Source organism: Mycteria americana, chromosome 4 (genome assembly GCF_035582795.1).
Source record: "Mycteria americana isolate JAX WOST 10 ecotype Jacksonville Zoo and Gardens chromosome 4, USCA_MyAme_1.0, whole genome shotgun sequence".
Classification (NCBI taxonomy): domain Eukaryota; kingdom Metazoa; phylum Chordata; class Aves; order Ciconiiformes; family Ciconiidae; genus Mycteria; species Mycteria americana.
Window position 1 is genome coordinate 62,393,416 of NC_134368.1, and position 25,931 is coordinate 62,419,346.

At 40.9% G+C, this 25,931-nt stretch overlaps 1 protein-coding gene across 1 annotated transcript in view; it reads left to right on the forward strand.

The window, feature by feature from the left end:
• The first annotated feature begins 12,140 nt into the window (after positions 1-12,140).
• The window catches only part of TECRL (trans-2,3-enoyl-CoA reductase like), a 69,929-nt gene continuing 56,138 nt past the window's right edge, over positions 12,141-25,931 (forward strand). Inside the window, exon 1 of the mRNA XM_075499292.1 lies at positions 12,141-12,374. Coding sequence (XP_075355407.1) covers positions 12,141-12,374 — 234 coding nt within the window. The remainder of the gene's footprint in view (positions 12,375-25,931) is intronic.

Below are 25,931 nucleotides of genomic sequence, written 5' to 3' on the forward strand. Positions count from 1 at the left end.
GTCTGAAGAGCATCAAGTAGGAAACCATTAACTTTTGGCTCGGAACTTGCCCTTTAGCAATACTCAGAACATTATTAAAACAACCTTTAAGGATTTTGCTGGTGAAGATGTCTGACTGCTTCTTTATCAGCATCTCAGCAGTGCTAACTTAAGGCACAGGCCTGAGGAGCTCAGCCTGTCTCCTGATCCGACAGGCTCACAGGTCTGCGCAGTGCCCCACAGGCAACGAGTCCCGCCTGCGCATCAGCCACAACAGGGCACCTGCTGGGCTGCGTGTGGAGGATTCCTAGGGCCTCTACTGCTCTTAAAAGAACCTCTCACTTTGTTTAGGAGTGTTTTAAAAAGGTGTGCTGCAGTAGTTAGCATATAGTAACAAAATTTATACAAGCAGAACGAGCAGAAATTATTTCATCCTTACCTTCTGGTAAGCTGTGCAAAAGCAAGATAGAAAGGTGGTACGCTCCTGTTCTGACAGATTCTTTTTTACCCTTGAGTGCTACAGCTAGCTGAAAATGGAAATATTTTCTGGGAGAAACTTCGAGAGAAACTTCTTTTTTGGCCCTATTCATTAAAGCTGTATTTTTATTCTGGCTGAAGAACCAGGTATTTAAGTTTAAATGGGTGTTAGTCTGCTAAGGAAGTGCTCTGAAAGAAATATTCCAAGGTGGAGTTTGTGGTTCCCTCTATGTAGGTAGTCCTGTGCTTAGCTTACACCAGTGGTCAACACCACCACCAGTGGTCAGTCTACTTTGATATAAATGCTGTGAATTCAAATGTTCATTAGAAACCTGAGGCTTTGCAGTACGTCCATTTTTTAATTACTAAAACTGTATACACCATCAGTTCACACTGCAGCTGGGTGCTCTAATAGCTAAACCTACAAAGAAAAACTGCAACAGACAGTGATTAAGTCTCTTTACTAGTTATTTTCCGTGTCTGTTCTTGGCTGTTGTGCTTTTGCATGCAAAATCAGCTTTTTTGAGAACAGAATGAAACTCCCAATTGCTCTGTATTAACAGCAGCAACAGCAAAGCAGGTTCTTTATCTGTAAAGAGACTTGCAGGCACGGCCAGTTCCTCTTGGGGCTGACATAATGCCAAGAGCTCTGGCACAAAGACCGCTGAACCGGATGGACTCTGATACAGCATCTGCGGTGCTTGTACATGGTTTTCTCTCAGTGGAAAGTCACGGCAGAAAGCAAGTTGGAGCAGGATCTTTTTATGGCAGTGATGACCACAGTTGCCTGCAGCTCTGGGGAGAGAAAAAGAGACAGAGACCCTGAAGGTACAGCATGTCTGTCACGCATGCACAGCGAGTAACCCTGGTCAACTCACACCTCCCAGTCAGCCCAGTAGAGCTGTACACAAGGATTATGTCTAAGTACATCTGCAGCAGTACATGGTTTGCCAAATGTCTGACAGCTTGAGGTGCTGGGTGTATAGCACCCAGCTGATGGTCAAATAGCTGATGGTCAGGAAAGAAAAAGCAAAGCTATACCTCATTGCTTTTCAGACAGGACACAGGACCAATTATTTATTAAGGCTGTATAAGATGTCTAGCAACCTGACTGATGAAAGTGGTCCTTTCAAATGCAGACAGATACTCCAGTCTCCTGCTATAAGATAGCAGAGGTGAGCAAGGGTTCTTGGAGAGTTTCCCTATTTGTAAAAAAGAAAGAATTTATGTATCTCATCAGCTTGTGGAACTAGTGATAACTGCATCAAGTCCCACTAGGCAACTGTGGATTTTCCCTTCCCATTGGTAAATTTCTAGCCCTGGAAGATGTGCAGGTGTGATGCTGAATCTTCCTTCATTTTACCCTTATAAATGAGCAGCACCTTCAGCCTTTTAGAGTACTTTCTACAGCTGGGTATAGAGGGAGGACATTGTTTCTACCCAGGGGCTTTATTTTACAGCATTTTTGAAGCTGTCTGTGGATCTGAGTTGCTTTCTGCAACAGGAAGTCCTGGTGAAGCATGTTAATATCTTACCTGTAATCCTCCAGTGTTGCTTCCCAGACTGTTAAATGCCACGGCTCTCCTTGTCACATCTATCTGTATGACCTTGCCCCCAGGATGGCTATGGAAATTGCATGAATACTTTACAGAGACAGTTGTCAGCCTACGAACAGCATCAGATTTTTTTTTTTTTTAAAGCAAAGATAATTCTGACAGCTGGATGTAACCACACGATGGTTGTCCTGACATTGTTTGCAAGCTGGTCACAGTCATTCCTGACTAGGAGCTGTTAAACTGGAACTCAGACTCCAGAGGTGTTGAGTGACATGCTGTTGTCCTAACGTGTAAAGCAACAAGTGCTATCTTTTGGCAGCCTGAGCTTACATATCGGCTCCTGTCAAGGTTTTAGAGTCTACTATGGCAACCGTCTGTTTTGGCTTTGCTTGTCCTCAGAGCCACACTACTTACCGCTGAGTTGTCACATGCTAACTAATATAAGCAGCAAGCCTCTCTCCTTTCTGCTTTGCTACAGGACAATGGAAGTCTGCGCATTGCAAACTTCACACTAATTAGTACACTCTTCCCTGCCAACAGTGCTGTACAGAAGCAAATTTTTTACTCTAAAATGCTTCTGTGCCAGTGTTGGTGTGATAAAACAAAGCATGAATAAATGGGGATATGCCAGCAACAGAGAACCAGGTGGAAAATGGAAATGGAAAAATGGAATGGTGGAAACGTATTCCTTCACTAGGAATACAAGTGTTTCACAAGAAGCCACAAAAGCATTTCTGGAGCTAACAGTAGCATTTTTCCTTCAAGCTCAAGTTTAAAACCCTGTTCTTCTCAACTTGTTCTAGGTTGCTGTGTGGTATAATGCCGTTACATAGATGAAATGCACACTTGTTTGGGTCTGTACTTCTTTCTGGTGGTTAACGATGGAAGTGAGGGGAGCTCACATGGGCTCCATCCTCTTCTGCGTAGCAGGATGCCCTGACACTATACTGAGATTCATTGACTTTACGTCTGTGGACAGCTCACTGCCCCTACGGGTCAGTTCTGCTTTCTTCTCAGAGTATGAACTAGTGGCATGGAGTGTGAGAGCACAGGCCAGATCCTAAAAGGGACCCAAGCGCTACAGCACTCTGCTCTGAGGCAGGCGGGTCCTGGAGAGATGTTCAGAGTCCAGTGGTGAGCTGCCAGGGCACCCTGTCTCAGCATGTGTCTCAGCATGGGGTACTTGTCTGGATCTTGTCCTTTGAAGTTACGCAGGGACTCCAAAGCCTGCTCTGCTGGGTGTTCTCCAAGAAGAGAGAGGTCGTCAGGAGACAGGTCTTTCTGTGCCTGGTTTCTGGAGCCGTATCATGTTTAGGCACGAGTGAAAGGGCCAGGTTGCTCAACTAGCTTGCGAGAGAGCCAGCTCTCACGATTCAGTACGGCACATGTGGGTGTACCACCGGGCTCCCCATGGAGCTACTACTTACCATGATTCTGTCAGTATCCTCCAGTCTGGCTGGGTTTCCTGATGAAAGGCAGGTTTTATTTCAGAGCATGTGGTGGCTCCAGGTGTGAGGATGGGAGGTTTGATGAGGTGGTAATCCTGAGTGTGCGACCCTGCTAAACCGGAGGTAGTAAGTCAGCGACATTTTCACCTAAACCTGCTGCAAGCAGAACTGCCTGGCTGAGCCCTTCTTCCCATGCTGGACCAGGCCCCAGCCCTCGTGGAAAAATGGTCTGATCCCAGGTGAAACTTCTTTCTGCTTCTGAGGTATAAATAAACAGCGGGTTTCTTGTAGAGCCTTAAATATGATAGATCTCCTATACTGTTTTAAACACCACTAGTGAGGAGACCCTGGTCTCTGAGGCAGCCTTGGCAGAAATAATGGTCAAAACATGAAACAGAAGGCACTAGCCCAGGACAATACCCAAACTGGGGTAGGGTCACTTCTTCATTGGGGTCATTACTGAGAATGGTGGTAGTCTGCGGGCAGATGGTTTAGCTGTGTAGGCAGAAAAATCTAAACAGGAGAAAAATTAGAAAAAAATAAGATCTGATGAGCATCCTTGCCTTTGTTTTTTAATTTTGCTGCATGGAAACATTTTTCCAAACATTTCAAGCTTGAAAAAAGCTGGCACTGAACAACAGTTCTGATGAAATAAATAAAATCCTCTTTTGTTCACTTGTCTAATTCCAAGTTTTCAGGAATTCTGCTGTTCCTCAAAATCATTCTGCTTTGAGAGAAAAATGTCACAAGAACATTTTTTAGTCACAAAATGAATGTAAAAAAAGACTGATCATTTTTCTTTTAGCTCAAGAATAATTTTTGGGCTGAGCCTGAATATTAGAAATGTCATACTAAATGGCAACTTTTCTGAAAACTTGAAAGTTTGTGAAAGAAGGAGGTTATGCTGACAGATGTTTCAGAAACCTAATTAATGAAGCCCTGAAATGAAAAAGACTGAGAACAATTTCGCTTCTTGTATGAGAAGAAATACACATAACATTTCAAAAGTAATAAAAGACTAATCACCCCAAGAACTTCAGACAAAAAAGAAGTATTGTAAAACAGGAGTTAGGCTTCTTTTTGTCATTGTAAACTTGTTAACATATCTTTGGATAGAACTGTCTGAAAGACCACGATTATATTTTGTGACAATTATTGAGGTTTCAGGATTTTTGTACATTCTACATTAGCAAACAAAACTTTTTCAATATTTTTATGTTGAAATATCTCCTTTAGGAATCTGTAGGTGTTCTAGTCAAGGTTGTTGTTCCCTCCTACTGGTCAGAAATTACTAGAGAGACCAGATTGTTCTTACCCTCAGAATCTTTTCATCCAAATGAGTAAATCTTTAGAAGTGCTTCAGCGTCAATGGAAACTGCATATTTGAACAACATTTTGTTTTCCTGAAACTATTCCAAGTGACTCCAACTTCATCTTGCACGTAATAGTTTTGCACAAAAGAAAGATGCATTTAATCTCAGCTGTAAGAGCATGGATTTGCCAGTTCTGTACTGCTGCTATTTGTGAAAAATGGCTTTGCCTTACTGTGTTTCTTTTCATCATCCTTACTTAGTGGCTGATCAGCTTCCGATAATGTGGTTACTCGATCTTACCCTGTGAAATTACAATCCATTATCTCATCAGAATATGTTCTAGGAGGGGGTTTAAAAAAATGCTGTCAGTAATACGTATACTCAGTTGAAATTAAGTGAGGACATGAAGTAAACTTACACCGCTGCAAAGTACAGGGTATCAGCACCTCTCCTTCATTAATCCGCTCAGTCCTCTCTCTTTACACTGTGAAGCAGCATGATAACTTAAAGCCACAATGAAATACATGGAAACTTTTTTGTCTGTCCATGCTTTGAGGACTCTTATCCACCTAGATGCTGCCTTGTTGCTTGCTTTGCTGCTGGCCATGAGTGTGGGTGCTGAGATTGACAGAGAGCTCATCACAGTTGCTTTCCTCAAGTAAGCAATGGCACATTAGAGTACACAAAGCCTATCGTGGGACCCTGAAATGAAGCCAAACATTTGGAAGCAAGTTTCTAACCTTTGTTAACTGAGGTGCCATTTTATTAGGCGGAATTGATAATGCAACAAGGGGATGTCACACCATATTAAGCCCAATGTATGGAAACACTTGTTGCTATTTAAAGGCAAGGGCTGCTTAAGGAGATGGTAAAGGGTGAGTGTAATGCTGTAGGGAAAATTCTGCAGGTAAATGTCAGTGGAATTTTCCTTAAAAGTAGTTCTTGGACAAGTTTGGGCAACATTTCTTTGCTTTCTAATACTGCTTTCTAATCTTTGCCTCAAAGAAACAGTGGGGTACAAAGCATATTGTCTGTGTAAGGGCTTAAGCATGAACAGTGTTGATCTCCCTGTCTGACTGTCTGCAAAATGCCAAGACTGGCTTAAAAATCATATACTTTGTTTTGAAAAAAAAAGTATCTTTATTTCTAGACTTTGTGAGGTCAATCAAGTTTTCAGACATTCCTGTATGTTTCTAAGGGCTACACACTTACCTACGTGAAAAAGAATAACAAGGTATATAAGTAAAAAAAAAAAAAAAGACATTTCATATTGCATTTCACATAGCCACATACTTCCAAATGCCATGTATTTAGGGGAAAGGACCATCATATGCCTCAAATAATGAGAGTTAATAACATCAGGGATAGCACAATTTGCACTGATTTAATTTAAACATGAATGGAAAACTCTCAGCTGCACATCTGTAAATATATTATTTATTGTCAATAACATTACAAGATTGATCTAGCAGGTCACCTACAAAGATTCCTTTGGGCCTCTTCATCACCAGGAGCATCTCCTCAGGCTTATCCTATGCTATGGACAGCAGCCCAACAGCTGGCTTTTACAACATATCCTGACTGCATCAGATTTGAGCTCTGTATCACACTGCACTTATTTGGTAGAGAAGTAGGTGTGTGTTTGTGTGCGACAGGGGCTGGGGGTTTCCCTTTGTATTTCTTGCAGATAGAATTACTGTGCCTGTCTGTTGGCTTTGCTCATTTCTCTTATGTCTCTTGTGGATATCTGTGGGGGATAAAATAATCACCGGCTTTGGATTTGATTTGCACTGTGAGTTTGCTTCTAATTGGCACCACCTACATCAAAGTTTAAACTCAACATTTTCAGTTTTCAAAGCCAGAATGATAAAGCTAGACTACTAGAGTGAGGTTTTAAACAGCTGGCAAAACTCCATTGCTGTGATAGTGATAAAAACTTTCCCTGCAGGGATAAGGTGGGCACTGGAGATGTCTGGGCCCTGCTTGCAAGCTGTTCCCTGGTCTGTCCCTTCTCACAGCCTCTGAAGGATGTGGCCTGAGGCTTGTGGCTTTTGGCTGTGTAATGTTTCCATTGCGCAGCTCACAGGGTCAGGCTGTCATCCTTTGCTGAGGAGCCCTGCCAGTATAGCCGAAGGGCAGGAACAAGGGTGTGTATCACTTCTGCCCTGTCCCTTAGCACTGATGAGGTCTAGTTCTGACTTCAGCATTATTTAAAACAGTTTTAGGATTGTTTTGTGTTACAGAGTCAGTGCACTCTCCTTCTGTGCCTTTCTATCCTGTCCATTACTTACTTGTTAAGAGATTTAGATTCAAGAGAGAAAATTAAAGTACCAAGTAGTTTTAGTTGTAACACTGCAGAGCGTCTTCTAAGTGGCTTTTTTGTGTGTATGCACATGTAAATAGAATGCTTTAAATTGATTTTATGGCTGCTAAGGTAGGCATGTGCAGGCAAAGAAATCCCAGAAGTTCATGCAGGGTTGTTTTGGTTTTTTTTTTTTTACCATGCAGCCTTTATAAGCAGTGTTTGGGAATAACAGTATCAAATTTCACATACTATACCCTGCAATTTTAGATCTACATTCTTCATTTCTAACAGCTGGGGTCACATGGTTAAATTTCTACTATGCTTCAGAAATGCATTCTAGTTGTTACTATTATGATATGGATAACAGAATCAAACCAAATATTTAAAAGCATTAGCCCCCAAAATAATCTGATAAACCTGTTCCTAAACTCTCAGCCAGATGAAGCCATGCGCCAGACAAACAAATTATATTTAGTGTTTTCCCAAATGAGTACATTGTATCAGGTTCTTAAATCCTTCCTTGGACACCTCAGTAAAAAGAGACTGAAAGCATAGCTGCACTCCTACCTGGTTCTGAAAATATTAAATCCAAGATTGAAATGGGGAGATGTGGAGAAGCGCTGATTAGATCAAGCGCAGTACCAGGCATCTGGACTGCACAGCTACAGAGGTGGTGAGGCCATGGGGCACGGTACGTACCACATGAACGTATTGGTTCAGACCTCCTTTAGCAAGGGGATCTCGCTGCTTGTTTGCAACACAGTTGAGCACTTGGTCCCAGTGTCTCCTTCCCCAGCAAAGTGAATGGCAGAATCTCCAAAAATGGAGATTCTCACTCACTGAAGTGAGTATGTGTGACCTTGGGAATCGCTTTGCTTTAGGCTGTATGACCTGCAGTACTGAACCCCACATGCTTTGTGCTCTGGAGTCTTGTGTCTTGGAGCCATTGTTCAGTTCTTTGGCATCACAAAGCTGGTGGGAAAGGAATAACCCTGCTTCCACAAAGCATTTAAAGTGCATGCGATAAAAAAGCGATGTGTGAGGGGCTGCTGACAAGTATCTGGACTGACAGAGATGACCCTTTGCTGCTGACTTAACAGTCGACATCCTGCAGACTGAAAGGAGATGACCAGTTCTCTGGGGAAGGAGGAGTACAAAACATGACCAAAGATGAAAAGGAACTTCAGAAGTGCCTTAAGGCCCCAGTGGAGATCTTGTGAAATCCCTTTGTGCCAGGCTGTCTGCAAAATGCATAGTGCAAGAGAGCCTCACACAGAGAATGCATGTGGAATGGGAAGGGAATAGCAGGAAAACCAGCAGTTCCCTAACAGCTCACAGGAAATCAGTGTCATAAGCAGAAACTGAATGCTAAGTCTTAGTCCCTGCCCAGCGCTTTGTTACCTGTTTTGTCATGACCTGCACAGGCTGATGCTTGTTTCAAGATACTGTATTAGAAGGATGCAAAAGGTCCACTACAGGTGTTGCTTTTGTTGTGAAAATATCAGCAGTTCAGTTAACCAGAAATGATGGCCCTGCTGCATGCTTTGGTGGCCGGCGTCCCCTCCCTCCTAGAAAAAGTGCCTTTCAGAAGGATGGCTTAACAAAATGCCTGCCCATCTGCAAAACAGCTCATGTCAGCCAAGTGCCAAGTGAGGAGAGGAGGTAGAGCCACAGTTTGAGAAGAGTTATGCCCATCCTCGTGGCCCCTCGAAAACATCGGCCCCTTATATGGCAGGAAATTCAGTGCGAGTTGAAGCTGTCAGAGATGATTTAATTCTTGCTGAGTCCTCTTTGACTCCTCTCAGAGTTCCAGAATGGAGCTGAGGTCAGGGACTCAGTGACTGCTGGCTACTAGCCGTGCCACAGCTCCAGGAAGCTGCTGTGCCAGCAGCTCGTACCCATGCAATGTGGATCAGTAAATCTCCCCATAGGACTGATTGCTTGCCCCCCATGCGCTGGGACTCCCCATCTCCAGTGTCGGGCACTGAGATGAGGTACATATAACTGCATTGAAAGGGAAGATGTGCCTTTTGTCCAGTAATTAATGTTTTCCTTCTATGTGCACTTCTACATAGAACGGGCTGAATTACTTCACGTCGAGCCAGAACATCCAAACCCATTGATGACATTTCAAGCAAGTGCAGCACTTGTGGCATTAATGGCAAAATCTTCACTGCTTTTATGCATCTCCCTTTTAAAGCTTAGGTTATCAGTGGTTACTCTATCCCTGATTATTTTTGGTAGACTAGCTCTCACCCACCTTGTATACAAGTAATATGTTTGTTGTAGACATGGTGCTGCAGTTTAATCCTAGACCCATAATTTAATACAGTGAGGAAAGGGCCTGTCACCTTCAGGGAAGCCCTACTAGTTTATGTCAGCAAAGTATTTGGCTCTGTAAAGACCATTGTTTATCAAGATACTGAAATTGCATATGATCAGCTTAGACTGAGAAAATAAAAATATATTTTTGTAAGCATTTTCCTGGAATTGGTTCAGATATTCAAGCGTTCATTGGTCAGTAATAAAATTCAGATCATTTAAATGTCTGCAGTAAATCAAAAGCTTTTTTTCAGAAGCAGCAGCTCAAATGTTATCGTTTTAAATAATGTTATAAATATACCCACAGTAATGACTGCAACACCAGTTCCTTATATATGCAGAAATTAGCCATGATTATCAATATTATTCTTTATTGCTTTTGAATTGAAATCGATTTCAAAATTTATTAATATATGCTATTACAGCTCACTGATTCATAGATTTCATGGCTAGAAGGGGATATTATATCAGTTTGTCTCATCTCTTGTACAGCAGTTTATACAGTTTCCTTGTAGTAGTCTGTTCAAATAAGTGTATCTTACACTTGGAATTTAGGACCTGTGTGTTCTGTGGTCTTTACCTAGCTATTTTTAGTAAGCCCCTTACAGTCGGCCAATAATTTGTCACTCTCCACATTCTGACTAGTTTATACCAACATTTCTGCTTGCTGTATTGACTCCACCAAGGTGGTGGTTTCTCGCACACCTTTCATCTAAGCTTGGAGACAGGTGTACTTTTTTGACCACAATATAATCTTATTCAAGTCTAACAACAATTTTTTTTCTTTAGATGCTGACTTGTTTTGCATCAACGGCAAGACACTAACTGATTTAATACAAATGTACAGCCAAAATTTAATCCTTATTTGTATTAGGTGACCAATATTGTTATATGTCTGCATTCCCACAGTCAGGGCTTTCCACTAACAAAGCCAGTGAAGGCATTCAAAGGTGCATGACTGCATCAAGTAGTAATAGGCACTTTTCTCTCAGACCTTAGCTACATAGAAGTTTGTCATGTCATATGGACATAAAGCATCTTAGTTATGTATTGGGGTTAGCCGCTTTAGTCAGAACAACTGGCTAAAGAATCATAAGTAAATTAGACTAGCTCTTGGTATTGCAAGTATTTTGTCACTGCAAATGCCCAGTCCTGTTACCACTGAGCTCAGAGCTGTTCATCAGTTCAGCCCCTGCAAATTCGCTCTTTCCTTCTGCTATGTCTTTTCCATGTGTCTATAAGCAGGACACATTTCATGTATGCCAGCTTGATTCTCCAGAACTTAAGCACAACTTGATGTAGCATGGATTATTCCATCAACAGCAACTAGATATCTCATACATGTGAAGATGAGCATTATCTGTGAATATTGTCAGGAGAGGAGCTTTAGTTTGGAAATTGCCTTCCTTTGGGGTTCCCCCTCACTCTCATTTTTAATTCTTGCAAAAAACTTATCTATTAGTTTCTCCATTATTTCATAGAGCTTCTTGTCATGTGTTGCTAGACAAGCTGTGGTGACCACTAAATTTTCTGTAAGTTATAGCAGAATCAAAGAAAAGAGACCTGTTCTCTTCCCACCCTGCCTCCCAGAGGGTATATTAGTTGTGTGGTCACTTTAATCTTGTGGAAGGTTTTTTTTTAACTTAATTAAATTTCCTTAGTGTCACAAACCTATATGATTTTTGTAATAGTGATCATAGTTTCCCTGAGGTTTTACCATGTAGAAATGCATTCAGAACTTACTCTGTCGCCCCTGGAAAGAGCTGTCTGCAGAAATCCGTGGTGCCCTTCTAACACTAATCCTAGGCAGCCCAGGGAAATTTAGGGAGAATCTCAGGATGGAAAAGTGCTGCTAGTTCTATTAAATCCTATAAAAAAGTCATACAAGGAAAAATGAACTTTAAACAAGGTTTGGAGAAGCCCCTTTAGAGAAAATTTGTTTTTTTAAGTAATCCTTATTTTTACCATTAAGGCTACTTTTTCTGCTGCAGACTGGTATTGTGGAAATTACTTGTCAGGAAAGAATAAGAAAATAGTAGAATGATCCAAGCCCTGAATTAGAGCCTTTATGCTTATAATTTCCTTTACTTCAGTTGAGTTTCCCTGGCAGACCTGCAAGGAAAGCTCTACTCCATTAAGTAACAGAGAGAGTCCATAGTACTAAATACAAGCAGGCACAAGATCCTCTCTATATTTGCAAGCAACCCCTAAATTTTGCTGATGAACTCCTGGCATTTTGTTAGTAAATATTTCTAGAATAGATGACATCTGACATAATTTTGTAGATACATACTAAGGGTGCATACATACACACAAATATATAACATACATATATACGCATACCTATACACATGCGCCTATGTGGACACTTCTAAACATCTGTCTCAGTAGATAACAGTGGAATTTGCTGCATTCATTCCCAGTTCCTTTGGGGCTCTGGAATTTCAGGATCTGACTCCTAATAGGAAATCTCTAGATGTGTTGTTTGAAATGCTGGTTTAAATAAAAAATAAAGCAGCAGCAATAGAGCACATCACAATAGCAGGTTAAATATAGACATGGATTACAGAGCCATTGTTTTCACTCCTGCTAAATAAGACAGTACTCTTAAAATGGAACACCACTTGACCTTTCGTGTCTCATTCAGTCTGTGATTGTATTTAACTGATGCAGGGAGGAAACATTTTCCCCCTGGAACTGTCCCCTGTTGATATGACGATCAGTACCGCTGGGTCACACCATGCACAGGAGGCAGAAACCCAGCGCTCTAGAACACAAGAGGGATCTTGCAGCTCATGGAAGAGCTCTGTCCATGTCCCACAATGACACACGCTCTTTTTTCAACTTCTCTCAGCTTGTGCTCTCTGCTGGCCATCTCAAAGCACCACCAGTGCTCAAACATTCAAAAATCACTTACTTTGAAGTGGAAATTCTTGATGTGCAAAGCAAGAAGCAGATCTGCATTGTGGACAAGGTGAGTGTATTATTCCAGCATGCTGGGGCTGTGCTTGGTTCACACGGTGCCACTTCAGGGACTCTGTTTTCACTCTGTTGTGGTCTTATTCTGTAATAGAAATACTTTCATTCTTTTCTCTGGGAGATATGCAGAACTTCTCGTTAGTCACAATCCTTGGCTGTTTTTCTCCAGGATTTTTACAAATAATTCAGCACTGGTTTCTTTTAGACCTCCTGGCTGCTCTGTGGACTCAAGATATGTCCTTAGGCTGTCTCGTGACACTTAGATTACAGTGTTTATTTCAGAGCATGATACTTAAATGTCTACTTCAGAATGGACATTCAGTTTTAATACATTTGTAAAGCTTAGCATCTCTGCGATGCTGTGGGTTCTTGTTGGTATCTAAACGTACTCAGCTTCGCCCTACTTATCAGATTGGGCAGGAACCTGGCAATTTTTAAAAATTTTTGTTTTTAAACAAAGGATCTTAGCTAAGAGAGGGTGGTTTTTTTAATAATGTGAATCAAAAATATAAACTACAGTCAAATTGTATAAGTAGGGTGAGAGGACTGGGTAGGAAGGAAGTTTACAGCACAGTAAACAACAGCTGAAAAAATAGGTCATAAATATTTTCATCCCAGTTTTTGTGATTCATTGTCCCTCAGCAGAAGAGCTGGTCTCTCGCATGCCATGAAAATGGGAATCCTAATCTATTTGGACTATAGAATTTTCCAGTAACATAGTAGAGTTCTGAGACTTGCTGTTTTGCTAGAAGACAAAAAAAAAAAAAATCCCTTATTCTCACTGGCAACAGCTGGAACCAGTGGATAAATTTGCTTCAAATGTTTAACTTAATGCCTTTGAAATAATCAGGGTGGAATACTACCAGATTTCTAGTGATCTTGATCATTTAAAGGGTGTTTTTGCAATTTGTATGCCTAGTTAAAGGTAAATGTCTCATTTGTTCATTCTTAATGGGGCAAAATATTTTTTGAGATTTTTTTAATCTAGCCAAAGGGGAAACATGTACAAAATGGTCAAACAAATATGATGACTATTAAGACCAGTTCTAATGATAGTGTTTGCATTATTTAATTTACTGAGTGATATTTACACAGTTATTAAAAAGGGTTATCTAAATACTATACTGAATAAGTATAGTATTTAGGTGAATAAGGTTTCGATCCAAAAAAAGACTGAGTCTGTTTCTTATCATAAGCTTTCCTATAGTGTCATTAAAAGAAATATAATAACAGAAACAGAATTAGGCCAAGAGCCACATTTCAGGAATCCTTCCATGATGCACGGAATAAAGGTAGTCTGCTGGGACAATAGCAGGCCTGCGTTTTAATCTTTATTCTGGATTTTGATGACCCTGAACATTTTCTACACCTTCTCCAAACCATGGACTCTGCCCCGTAGCGGTGGAAAGAAAGTTACAAGTGGTGATTGCAAAGTACTCTCTATGTAGAGGTAAAACACACACAGAGGAGCAATTACAACTGTAAACTGAAAGCATCTGCTCCGGAATCTATGTTCAATTTACATGGCAAATGACCATCAGCAAGGACCTTTTTTATTTTTTTATTTTTTTGGCACAGTACCAAGGGATTGGTGCAAGTATAGTGCGAGGCTGAGATTTCCAAGACTGCCTACAGAGTTTGGATTTTGAATGCACATTCACCTGGCTGTCTAAATCCCTTAATTTGCTGTGATAATCCCTTCCTAAGGCAACCCTGAAAGTGTAGAAGTTGAGTTTCTTACTTCCGTGAACACTTGTTAGTGTTGGTGAGCTTCATTTCAGTCGGTTACTAGAGCAAACAAGAGACCATTTTACTGGATTATGCATTATCTTCTGCTTAATTAAATATAACATTGATACAGACCCAACATGACACTTCTAATGCCTGTTTTCTGTTTGTAAGATAATAATGATTAGCTTCATTTCTCAGGGTTGCATGTAATTATTACTTGTCAGGATTATAATAGGGGAGAATAGGAACCACAGATTTTAAAATGTATGTATTTACACTCTTATTGCATATTGTTAGTAGTTCAGACTATTATGACTTAGCAAACACATTTGTAATATTCTCAGATTAATAAATCTAAAGGGACAAACTATATTATAATGGCAGAGAGAAGACCCCTTTCTTTTTCCACCTAGTGGAAACTCAGGCAGAGTGATTAGATGATTAATGCTATGTGGTTAAATACCAGTCACTGCTTCCAGAGTGTTAGTTTCTATAAGACTCTTGCATATGCATATGAATCCTATTCAGATTAGTGGGAGCTCTGTAAAATGTGCAAAATGATGATACCTCTAACTAGTTTTGGTATTTAGAAAGAAAAGATGTCTTGTGCTCAATGCAGTGTCAGGGATTTAGAAGAGGTGTGTTCAGCTGTGTGATCTTGAGCAATCAGTTGACATCAGTAGGCTTTGGATCCAGCACAAGTAACTGTGAATTAATTCTCCATCTGTAAAATGAAAATAACATTATATCCTTTGGCTTTCTTACCCATCGTACACTTTGGGGAAGGATCATTCACTTATATTAAGTGAGCTGAGTGGAATGGTTACTACAAGGTCCTGATTGTCTTTTAAGATTGGCTTAAAGGAACAGAATAAATACATCTTTGCCTGGTTTTTAAGCCTGTAAGATACATTCACATCTTACTGCAGGGTTTTCCGCAGAAAAAAAATATTGAAAGAAAGTAGTAGAAGAGGAAAACCCCAGACATTTTGTCCCATAATCATCCCCTCCAGGAGCTGGGTCTTGAAGAAAAATACCTAATCTTGCAAAACTTGAAGCAAATTCACAAGAGTCAGCAACACTGGCAGTTCATTTTGCACATGCACACTTTGAACGTAAAATTCTTTATAGAAGTATAATTTCTTTTATTTAATATTGCCAACCTGCTCTGGGGACTTTCTCTGCTATGGATATAACATTATGCAAGTAGTTTGGTGCACATGAGCTTTTCTAGCGAGTTACTGAAAGAATTTAAAAGAGAAATAATAACAGTGTGATCTTTTTCCCCAGATTTGCTCTTGGTACAGAAATTAATTCTGAGGTGAGATGTCATGGAGAAGAGGCTTCAGATTTTGGTGATGGGGAGAGAAGGGAGGAAACACAAACCTGTCTCAAAATTTTTTTTTCCAGTTATTCTACAAAATGTCCCCAGACTACTTCTGGCAGGACAATAGGCACTGGGGATTTACAGACAAAAGGGGGCTACCTTTGGCAGTTGGAGAAAGGCTTCAAAAAGAGGTTAGTAGGGAAAGCTAATTTAAACCTAGACTACAACCCTGCCCATCTGTCCTTAAAAGCAATATATAAATGCTCAGAGGAGGTACCCTGAGACTGTACTCATGTGAGCAAAGGTATCCACGCTCTGCTGTGATGGCAGCAGGGGGCCAAAAGGCACTGAGGTTTCCAGATGTACGACTGGCATCCTGCTCTCCGCACTGCCCATGAGAGGGCGAGAGTCCAGGCGTGCGGGTCAGTTCGAATGACAGAGTCCTGGGTCTTCCTTCGTTCCCCGATCCCCGGGGAGGCAGGCTGGTGTCCTCACGCACAGCGTGGCTCGGCTCCGTGCAGAGCATCTTGCCTGACCTGAGATCCCTCTATGGCCCCGGAGAGGATTTCTCGGAACAGAAAGGTGTTTACCCAAGCAGGCAAAGGCCTTACAAGAACCGGTGGCTGAAAGCCACAATAAGGCAAATTTATCCAAGAAATTTGGCCCATATTTTGACAGTCAATCAAAGGGCGATAAGAAACAGCTGGGCATGTTGTGGGTGAATCTTCAGTCACTTGCAAATCGCTACTGCATTTTTTTAAGATGTTCTGTAGTTGAAACATGAGTCATACAGGTTTCTTGCTCAAGGAGAGAAAAAAGTATTCAGCAAGGAATAAATCTGTTCTTTGGCCAGTGTGAAGCAGCAGGGGAGCCTAGTTGATCACAATTCCCTTTTTTCCTCACAATTGTTAATTTCTATGGAAGAAGTTCCTGTCTGTCTGTAAAGAGGAGAGGGCATGAGGGCATGTAATTAGTGATTTCTTGTTAGAAATATTTTCAATGAAAAAGAGTCCTAAAATGTCTAAGGATTTTGGTTCCCATGTTACCTCCCAAAAGCTATAGAAAACAACAGAACATGCAACATTCATCAAGTCTTAAAAATGAAAGAAAATAATTCCTTTTTGTATTTTTTAACAAATAATCCACATTTTTCATCGTCAGCCACAACTTATGAAAAATACATAGCTACTCAAAAACTGTTTTACTTGTACATTAATCCAAAAGCCTGATGTAGGTTAGTTTTAAAGTTATGGATGTGCAGTGATTTGATTTATAAATGCTGTTAAGGCAACTCATAACTGTTTCTTTTATAGCATTCACTGTATAATATTTTTTTCTTCAGATTAACTTGTAGTAAAATGCATTTTCCCACAAACATAGTGCAATGTAATTAATTTTGCATGAGTTGCTTTTAAGGCAGAAAGTGTTACACAATATAGTTTTTACAGAATAAATCACCTTTGGGGAAACCAGCAAAGAAAGCTTTTTCCCATCAAAAGCCTCAGAGCTCAGTAGTTTTGTGCAATTTTGTGCAATTTTGCAAGTTAAGGCATAAGCAGAGGTGCAAACTGAGGTTTTGGCTGCTACACAGTGGCCCTGCTTTCCAGAAAACTTCTTAAGGACTACAGAAGAGAGCTTGCTTCCTAAGGTATGCAGGACAGAAGCTCTTTTCTTGGTGTGCTGCAAAGATGACAGAAGCTACTTTCCTTCTGTTCCTTAAACCAGCCCTCCATGCACCCAGTGCCCTGTCCCACTGAAATCTCTTTGGAAAACCCAGTTACTGATAGTTAAACGTTTATGGTTAATGATATATACTGTAGGAACATTTAACTATATGTTTGTGAGTGTAAATGTGCCGTGCAATGCCTACAGTGAAATTCATGTGAACATTGTTATTTTTCTTAAATTAAAGGATCCTTGCGTTGGGCCTGTCCTTTTGTTACTCATTTTTGTCACGCCCAGCATAACACAAATCTATGCGTCACTCCAGTCACTTACATATACAACTCTTCTTGCTGTTAAATATTACACTGTATATGTATTACTACATCTCTTGCCAAAGATGAATTAAGGCTTATTCTGATTACTCTGAAAGGCTCATCTGTCTCTGAAGGACTTCACAAGCATTTTTGTTTGTAAAGCACCTAGAACAATAGTGTCCTTGTATCTGCACACTATGGCTTAGCAGTACAATGGATTTACACTGGCATGACAACAAAATCAGATACATGCAGAAATGGTATCTCCAGTATCAGAAATCTATTACTCTTGCCTGTGGGTTGCAGCTCTGTCACCGAAAGTGAGCAGTCAAGAACAGTCAGCAGCAGCGCTCTTTTGCATAGTCATCTCTAGCAAATAAAAATAACTTCTCACATCATGACTTGGAGGTTAGACATACCACATTCATTTTAGGTGAGCAGATACAATCATTAAAGTAGGCAATGAAACTCTGCAAAGGAACTCTTTGCAGTAGCAGGACACTGCCTTTTACATCAGACTCTCCTCATTTGCTTCATTCTAGGGAAGTACAGTAAAGAAAGTCCTTTCCTAGGAAAGAGATTAATATTTTCATTGCCTTGTATAGTCTTTTTTCCCCTAAATCTTGCAATTTTAATACTTCACTTCACAGGACTCTGTATTCTTCCTTGTGGAGAATGAGCAGAACCTGTGCACTTCCACAGTGGCCTCATTTCATGCACAGGATTTTTAAGATCATCATCTTTCTCATTCAAGCAATCTATCATTAGAGATGTTCTGCCTCTGATGCCAAAGATGCCCAAAGGGACTGAATAACCAGCTATGTCAAAGGAAGTGGCTTCCATGGGAAGACCACACGTTGGTGCTGAGTCCCACAAACTAGGGATTCCCACAGCAATACAGGTGAAGAAACACAGACAAAAAACTAGCTGGATGTAGGCTCATTGCTGTGGAAGTCTTCTTTTTTTCTTCCTTTTGGAAGGAGGATTTCACAGTGTCTTGTGTCTTTTACTGTACTTTTTCACAGCATCCAGCACAATGGGGATCTGGTCCCTGCTGGGAGGCACTGCAAGAAAATACATTACATTTACAAATATGTTATAAAGTATATGTGTTTTCTTGCCCATAAGAACTGAATCTTATGCCTACCCCCCAGTGCTGGAGGTGATGACAGTAGTATTTTCTTCCTCAGTTATTAGTTACACTTGGTAAAGTAGGTAAACATATTCAAATTCTGTTGAAGCAATGCATGACACTCATTTCTTCATGCTCTATGAGAAATTCACATCATTTTAATGTCAATATAGCTACAGATAGTTTCAGATGAAAAGAAGCAACTAGACATATTCATTTCTGCTTGCTCTCTGCTGTCACCATTCTTGTTTCAATACGGCTTTTTAAATGAAATACCTGGAGAAATGCTCTTTGATTTATCTAGAAGAGAGAGACTGAGGAGGGGAGAAGCTGCTGGCTTTAGGGCATTTAGCATTTGTAAAGGTATAATTTAAAGAATTACAGAAACCACTACAGAAGACTAATGCTTCAGCTGATACTAATTTTCAAAGCTTAGAAGTGCCTTTAAATGACAGATTTTATACATCTCTTATTTTAGATAGAAAACTCTAAGCCTGGGGGGGAAGAAAGAAAGAAAGAGTGAAATATAATAAATGATCCCCAAAATTTAAGCTCAATTCAAAGTTCAGTGAAAACAAGAGAATGAATTCTTAAGACACCAGTGGTGCTCCAGCTCTTCATGAACATAAGCCATTCTGACCAATAGTAAAAGCCAGCTATGCTACCAGAGCAGTGAATATTGCCAGAAGTGTATCTGTAGTGACAGATTCCCAGCCAGTGTGAAAATGTCCTCTTCCTGAATGAAGTTATGACATTTTACCCCGCCTGCATTTTACCCCTTTGATGCCTTATTGCATCAAAGATAATGCACGGATTATTACAAATTATGAATGCACTGGAGCAATATAAGACCATAGGGAGCTGTAAGTGTTTTATTAGTCTAATGGTTAATCAGCACAACCCATGATGGAAATTTAGGTGTATAATGGCATCTCATATAGGCATTATTGTAGCATTAAAATACTCCTGACCATGATTTATTGGTCCATCAGAACATGCTTCAGGTTCTTTCTGAAATCAGACCTGTGATTCTTCACAAAATACCTGAGCCATGTAGTAATAGATCTGTAATATCCAACAGTATATATTAATGCTATCACTATAACATATCTGCCTATGTTTAAACAATTCTGGATTTTAAAAAGTCCTTAAAATGCATGCTTTCCTTTTTTAATATATACAGCTCTTGTACTACAAGAGAACAAATTGTGGCACTCCGAGAATCAGTACCAGAAGTACAGCAAGCATCTCTTCATTGCACTTGGTATTGTGAAAAGTACTTAGATTTCTAACTGACCTGATGTTGTCTCATAATCACCCTTGTTTCCCATTCCTTTCTGCTTCTCAGCTTCATACTTCCCCTCATGGACCACAGGGCGCTTGCTGTCTCTCTATCTTTCCTTGCCTGCTCTCCCCAACATAACTTTGGACCTACTGGCCAAATTTAAATACATCTGAAAGACGAAGAAAAAGGCTCAAAAGATTACTTAGTTCCTGCTTGTCTAATGGAAACTGGTGGCTGGGTAGCACAGTGTTTCAGAGCAGGGAGCCCAGGCAGAGTGCAGCCTTCACCCCTGCTGTACACCAGTAGCCAGCTGTCAGTTCAATGTGCACATTCTGACTGGGCAATCAGCAAGCGCATGGTAGCAAAACAGCCCCAGTTTCTTGCCCAGTGGAAACGTCACAGGAGACAGGGAAGGGATATGGGGCAGCTGGAAAAGACTTTGGGGTCCTTTATTAGTAGAAAGTAAGGCTTTGTTAGCCTTTCTACTCATAGAACCAGTTCTTTTGCCAATACATGGTCTCCAGTGAATTTTCTTTTGAGTCAGTTGATCTCACTCTTGCTTTTTGTTTTCATACAGTCCCCCAAATAGTTTGTGACCATAGAATCACAGAATCACAGAATCGTATAAGTTGGAAAAGACCTTTAAGGTCATCGAGTCCAACCGTAAACCTAACACTACCAAGACCACCACTATACCATGTCCCTAAGCACCTCATCCAAACGTCTTTTAAATACCTCCAGGGATGGCGACTCAACCGCTTCCCTGGGCAGCCTGTTCCAGTGCTTGATAACCCTTTCAGTGAAGTAACATTTCCTAATATCCAGTCTAAACCTGCCCTGGTGCAACTTGAGGCCATTTCCTCTCATCCTATCACTTGTTACCTGGGAGAAGAGACCGACCCCCACCTCTCTACAACCTCCTTTCAGGCAGTTGTAGAGAGTGATAAGGTCTCCCCTCAGCCTCCTTTTCTCCAGGCTAAACAACCCCAGTTCCCTCAGCCGCTCCTCATAAGACTTCTGCTCCAGACCCTTCACCAGCTTCGTTGCCCTTCTCTGGACTTGCTCCAGCACCTCAATGTCTCTCTTGTAGTGGGGGGCCCAAAACTGAACACAGTATTCGAGGTGCGGCCTCACCAGGGCCGAGTACAGGGGCACAATCACTTCCCTAGTCCTGCTGGCCACACTGTTTTTGATACAAGCCAGGATGCCATTGGCCTTCTTGGCCACCTGGGCACACTGCTGGCTCATATTCAGGCGGCTGTCAACCAACACCCCCAGGTCCTTTTCCTCCAGGCAGCTTTCCAGCCACTCTTCCCCAAGCCTGTAGCGTTGCATGGGGTTGCTGTGGCCCAAGTTCAGGACCTTGCACTTGGCCTTGTTAAACCTCATACAATTGACCTCGGCCCATCGATCCAGCCTGTCCAGGTCCCTCTGCAGAGCCTGCCTACCCTCAAGCAGATCAACACTCCCACACAACTTGGTGTCATCTGCAAACTTACTGAGGGTGCACTTGATCCCTTCGTCCAGATCATTGATAAAGATGTTAAACAGAACTGGCCCCAGCACCGAGCCCTGGGGAACACCACTTGTGACCAGCCACCAACTGGAGTAAACTCCATTCACCACCACTCTTTGGGCCCGGCCATCCAGCCAGTTCTTTACCCAGCAAAGAGTACACCTGTCCAAGCCATGAGCAGCCAGTTTCTCCAGGAGAATGCTGTGGGAAACCGTGTCAAAGGCTTTACTGAAGTCTAGATAGACAGCATCCATGGCCTTTCCCTCATCTACTAGGCGGGTCACCTTGTCGTAGAACCATCCTGTGCTAAGTATTGATTGAGTTTCTTGGGTGCACTGATTGATTTTAAATGTTAGCAGTTTGCATAAGTATAAAAAAGCAAGCAGAAATCTCAACAGCCATTTGACAGAAAAGGGAAGACAAATTCAGAGAGATTTCACAGCTAAGCTATATGCTTAATCTCTGCTAGGAGTGGCAATCAAAATCCAAACAAAACTCTAACCCCCACCTTCTTCTTGAGAAGAACTGGTCAAAATTAGGGTTGGATTTTTTTTTTTTTTTTTAAGTACATATCCCAAACGTTGTTCTCTTTGCAAATTACAGTGAAAACAAATGAATCTTGAATTTTTGATGAGGTAGAATTTGGGAAAGATTGTATTACAAATTAATTTTGGAATATTTCAATCTGTTATGACACAATAAATATTTCATTTCGAGTGCAATTTATTTTACAATAGTGCATTTATTTGAATATTATTTCCTATTGGGTTATTTTCCATGGCATGAGAGCCATGTATTATATTATTTTACACTATCATGATTGATGTGTCATAAAATAATGCAAAAGTAATGAAAGTTCCATGCTGATGAGAAATAAAAGAAACGAAAATAGCACAACGAAATGAATCTTCAGCATGTTCCTGAAGCAGGATTTAAAAAAAAAAAAACATTTTCTATTTCATTTTTAAAATGTGAAGTCAATATAAACTTACATATCCAGAGTTTTCCCAGACCAATTCCATTTTCCTGGTAGAAAAGCGTTGTGACAGAGGCTTCCTGACTGGTTCTGCTGTTAAACTCAAGGTGAATACAGCAACCTTATTCGGTTCCCTTTAACAAAAGGTCAGAAGGCACGGAGGCATGCCAATTCTAGTCAGATTTGCTCAGAAATAGGTGACAGTGCTGAATTCTGTAAATTGAGGGATGGCCTGCACACCTTTTGTCTGCTAATGGATTGCATTCTCTTGACTTCCACTCTCATCTTTAGCAGAGGAAGAAAAAGCTTTTTCTGGTGTCTGACACTTTTTCAGAAAATGTCTTGCAAAGGGAGAGGATTTTTATTGTGTAAGTACCCAGCTAGCAGTACAAAAACAATATAACATCTTTAGAGACAAACTTGGCTAGTGTAAATTGACATGACTGCACCCGGTAAGCATGTGGTTATGTGTATTCTTAGATAATTTGACCCATGGTTACTGGGAATATTAGTCAGTTGGATTATCTCATATGCCAAAGTTCATGTGACCACATAATGATCTAGGAGATTACTAAGTGACACAGCCCCCTACTCACGTATACTGGAACTGACTTGAGCTAAAACCATAGTTCTGAATATCTCCAGTTTCTGGAAAGACTTGCTTGAGATCAGAGCTAGCTCTTTAGTAGGCAGTTCACTGCAGTCTACTGAGTAAAATATTAAATTCCATATAAAGCCTTTGTGTAGTTGCTGACAACACTTGTCTATATGTAGTTACTTCTATGACATTTCCACACTGGGCTCATCTATTTATATCTCTTTAGATATGACCAGCACACTCGTTCACCAGGCTAACAAGAGAGCAGTGTGGGAAACACTGAGGGAGGTTACAGTAAAACAGTACCCAGTTTTTAATACTGTCTTTGAAAATTAACAATAAGAAAAAGTAATCTGATCTAGAAGCCAAATTCACAAAACATGGAGATCAATTAGAACAGGTGTTTTCCTGATTATCTTTCTGTGAAATGCTGCTGATTTCTAATAATACGGCATGGTCCCAAAGCAAGGACAGGGTGCAAAAGCAGTAATGATGAAGTATTTGTTGAGTGCTGAATTTGGAAATTACCTGGCTTTCCCATTAGCTGGTTATCTGTTTTGGGGTCAGATCCTCAGCTGCAATAAGGTGATGTCACCCTTTTGAACAAATTTACCCTGTCTGAAGATGGGGCCGTGTGTGGTTAATGAGCAACCGGAGTGGCAGAATTTCTGAATTTCTGCAATTATGGAAAATGACTGCCTGTTGGAAAGTAGGTGACTCACCAGCGCAGTGGTACTCACATGTCACAAAGAGAAAAAATATTCAAAGGGAAATGTTGAATGAAAGATCACTTATTTGCTAAAATTCTATTATTCAAATTCTTATTGACATTCTGCTAACCTCTAACCCCTAAAATAATTCTTTAGTGCAAGAACTGTGTGATGCAATTACATACAGATCACCAGATTTGTTATAATTCCTTGACTTAGAAATGTGAAAGAGGTATGAAAGTGGATAACTATCTGATTAGCTTGCACTCACAAAAGGCAATATTAAGTTCCCATAATATCTTCCACTTAGTGCTCTTCCTTGAGTCATAGCCTAAGTTACTAACATGGTATATCAAATCTTAAAAAGAAATGTGATGCTTTGTGCATTGCTGCATAAAGGAAGGCTAGAACTGGTATGGATGACCCAGAAGGTCCTTTCATTCTTGAATTCCTAAAATATGAAAAGTTGCCTCGAATGGAAAAGTATTTTTGCTATGAAGGTACAGGAAAAACAGGATTTGAGGTTTTAAAATCATCCTTTTCTGAATGAAAAGTGTAATGAATGCAACCCACATCTGTAAAATCTGCATTTCTTCATAACTTTTTTTTATGAAGAAAAAGTGGTCTTGAATCTTACACACGATAGCAACTTACTAGAAAGTTAACTATATTTAAAATCTGGTGTTAGACTATAGGTTAAGAAGTTAGAGGGAAAACTGGCTTGACCATCAGACATAGAAGATATGTGCCAAGTAAGAGGTGGTTTTACAATGAAATCCATCTTGTTTTAAATAAACCAAGGGTGGTCTTTCACTCTGTTTTCCCTTTGCGTATTTGGAAAGTGCTGAAATAGAGGAAAAGGAAGGTTATAACACTTTCAGAAATAATTTAAAAGAATAAAAGGAGAGTAAGACTAATAATTACAGTGAAATGTTCCAGGGTGTTTTATTCAGTTAGCACGAAGGGTAATAAGAGCAGATGCTGTTCCAGTCCTTACAATTCTTTAGCTCGTATTGATGTACAATGAAACGAACAAAAGATAATTAATGGTCTACGAAGAGGACACTCTTAGTAGTAAGCTGATGTCTCGGCATCCATCTTCACATTGATCGATATTAGAATCTATAACTTCACCGGTTGTTTTATGAGGTCTTTAAAAAAAAGGACACAGAATTATCAAGATCATAAAAAAATGTATTTCATTCTTTTGTGGCTATAGCCTCATTATTCTGCCTGGGAAAGGGCACTGCGATTCCTCTATGTCATAGCCCGTTCTGAAGAGGAAAGTATTTGTGTTATTTTTCAACTTGCGATCTCTGTAGTTTGTTTCAAATGGAAGGGTCCTTCTCTAAGCCAGCTGGCCCATAAAACAAACGTCTTCCTGCCCTCCTGGCTGGATGCGTGCTCCAGGCCGCCCCGGGCACAGGCAGCCCGCAGAGCGCGGTGCCGCGCAGAGCTGCCAGACTGCAGCTAACCAGCCGAGAACATTCTCTGCCTGGGCCTGAGCTGGCAGGATTTAAACCAGCCTAAAGCAGCTTGGATGTGCTCAGTGCAGCAGTGCTCTTGCTAATGAGCTCTGCCTCTCTCATAGGTGTCGTACAGAGCACAGTCCCCCTCAGCTGCGGCTACGCGGTTCAAGCACCAGCTCTGGATGTAGGGGAGGTGATGCGCGATGGTTCGCATCACACCACATGGATACAATCACTGGTTCCTCTGCTGCAGCAGGCCATTGTAAGCACAGACCCTGGCAGGCACTTCGTAACTTTTAAACACCTAAGGCATGTGAATGGTTCTATAGGTAGACCTAAACCACAAGCTTAGACTAATTTTTTGATAGCTAAAATTAGGTGATATGAATCCCGTGGCTGGCATAGCAGGATTTAGAGGGGAGAAAGCACTGAAAGCCTCAGGTTGAAAAATGGGAGAAGGATGTAAAGGTAGAGTTGCTAAGAAGGGCTGGACTAGAAATTTTGCACTGATTGAAAACAACACTGCCCTGAAGTTGACACATACTCAGGATTGCAGGAGATGGAGACCATGGGCTCTGTTTTGAGCTTGAGCAGCTAGCTCATGCTCAGCACTACCACGCTCAGCTTAACAGTCTTTCAGCTTCCCTGGACTTAATCAGATGGTCAGCTCTCCTGGATACTCTTTCCCAGAACCTGGCATGGTGAGATGCTGACCTCTTGTAGGGATGCAGGCCCTGCAGTAACGTTGCTTATACTGTATTTAGAAAGGCAGATGATCCTCCATCACATTGGAAAAGACCATCCCCATCCTTGAGCTGGCAATGCCAGC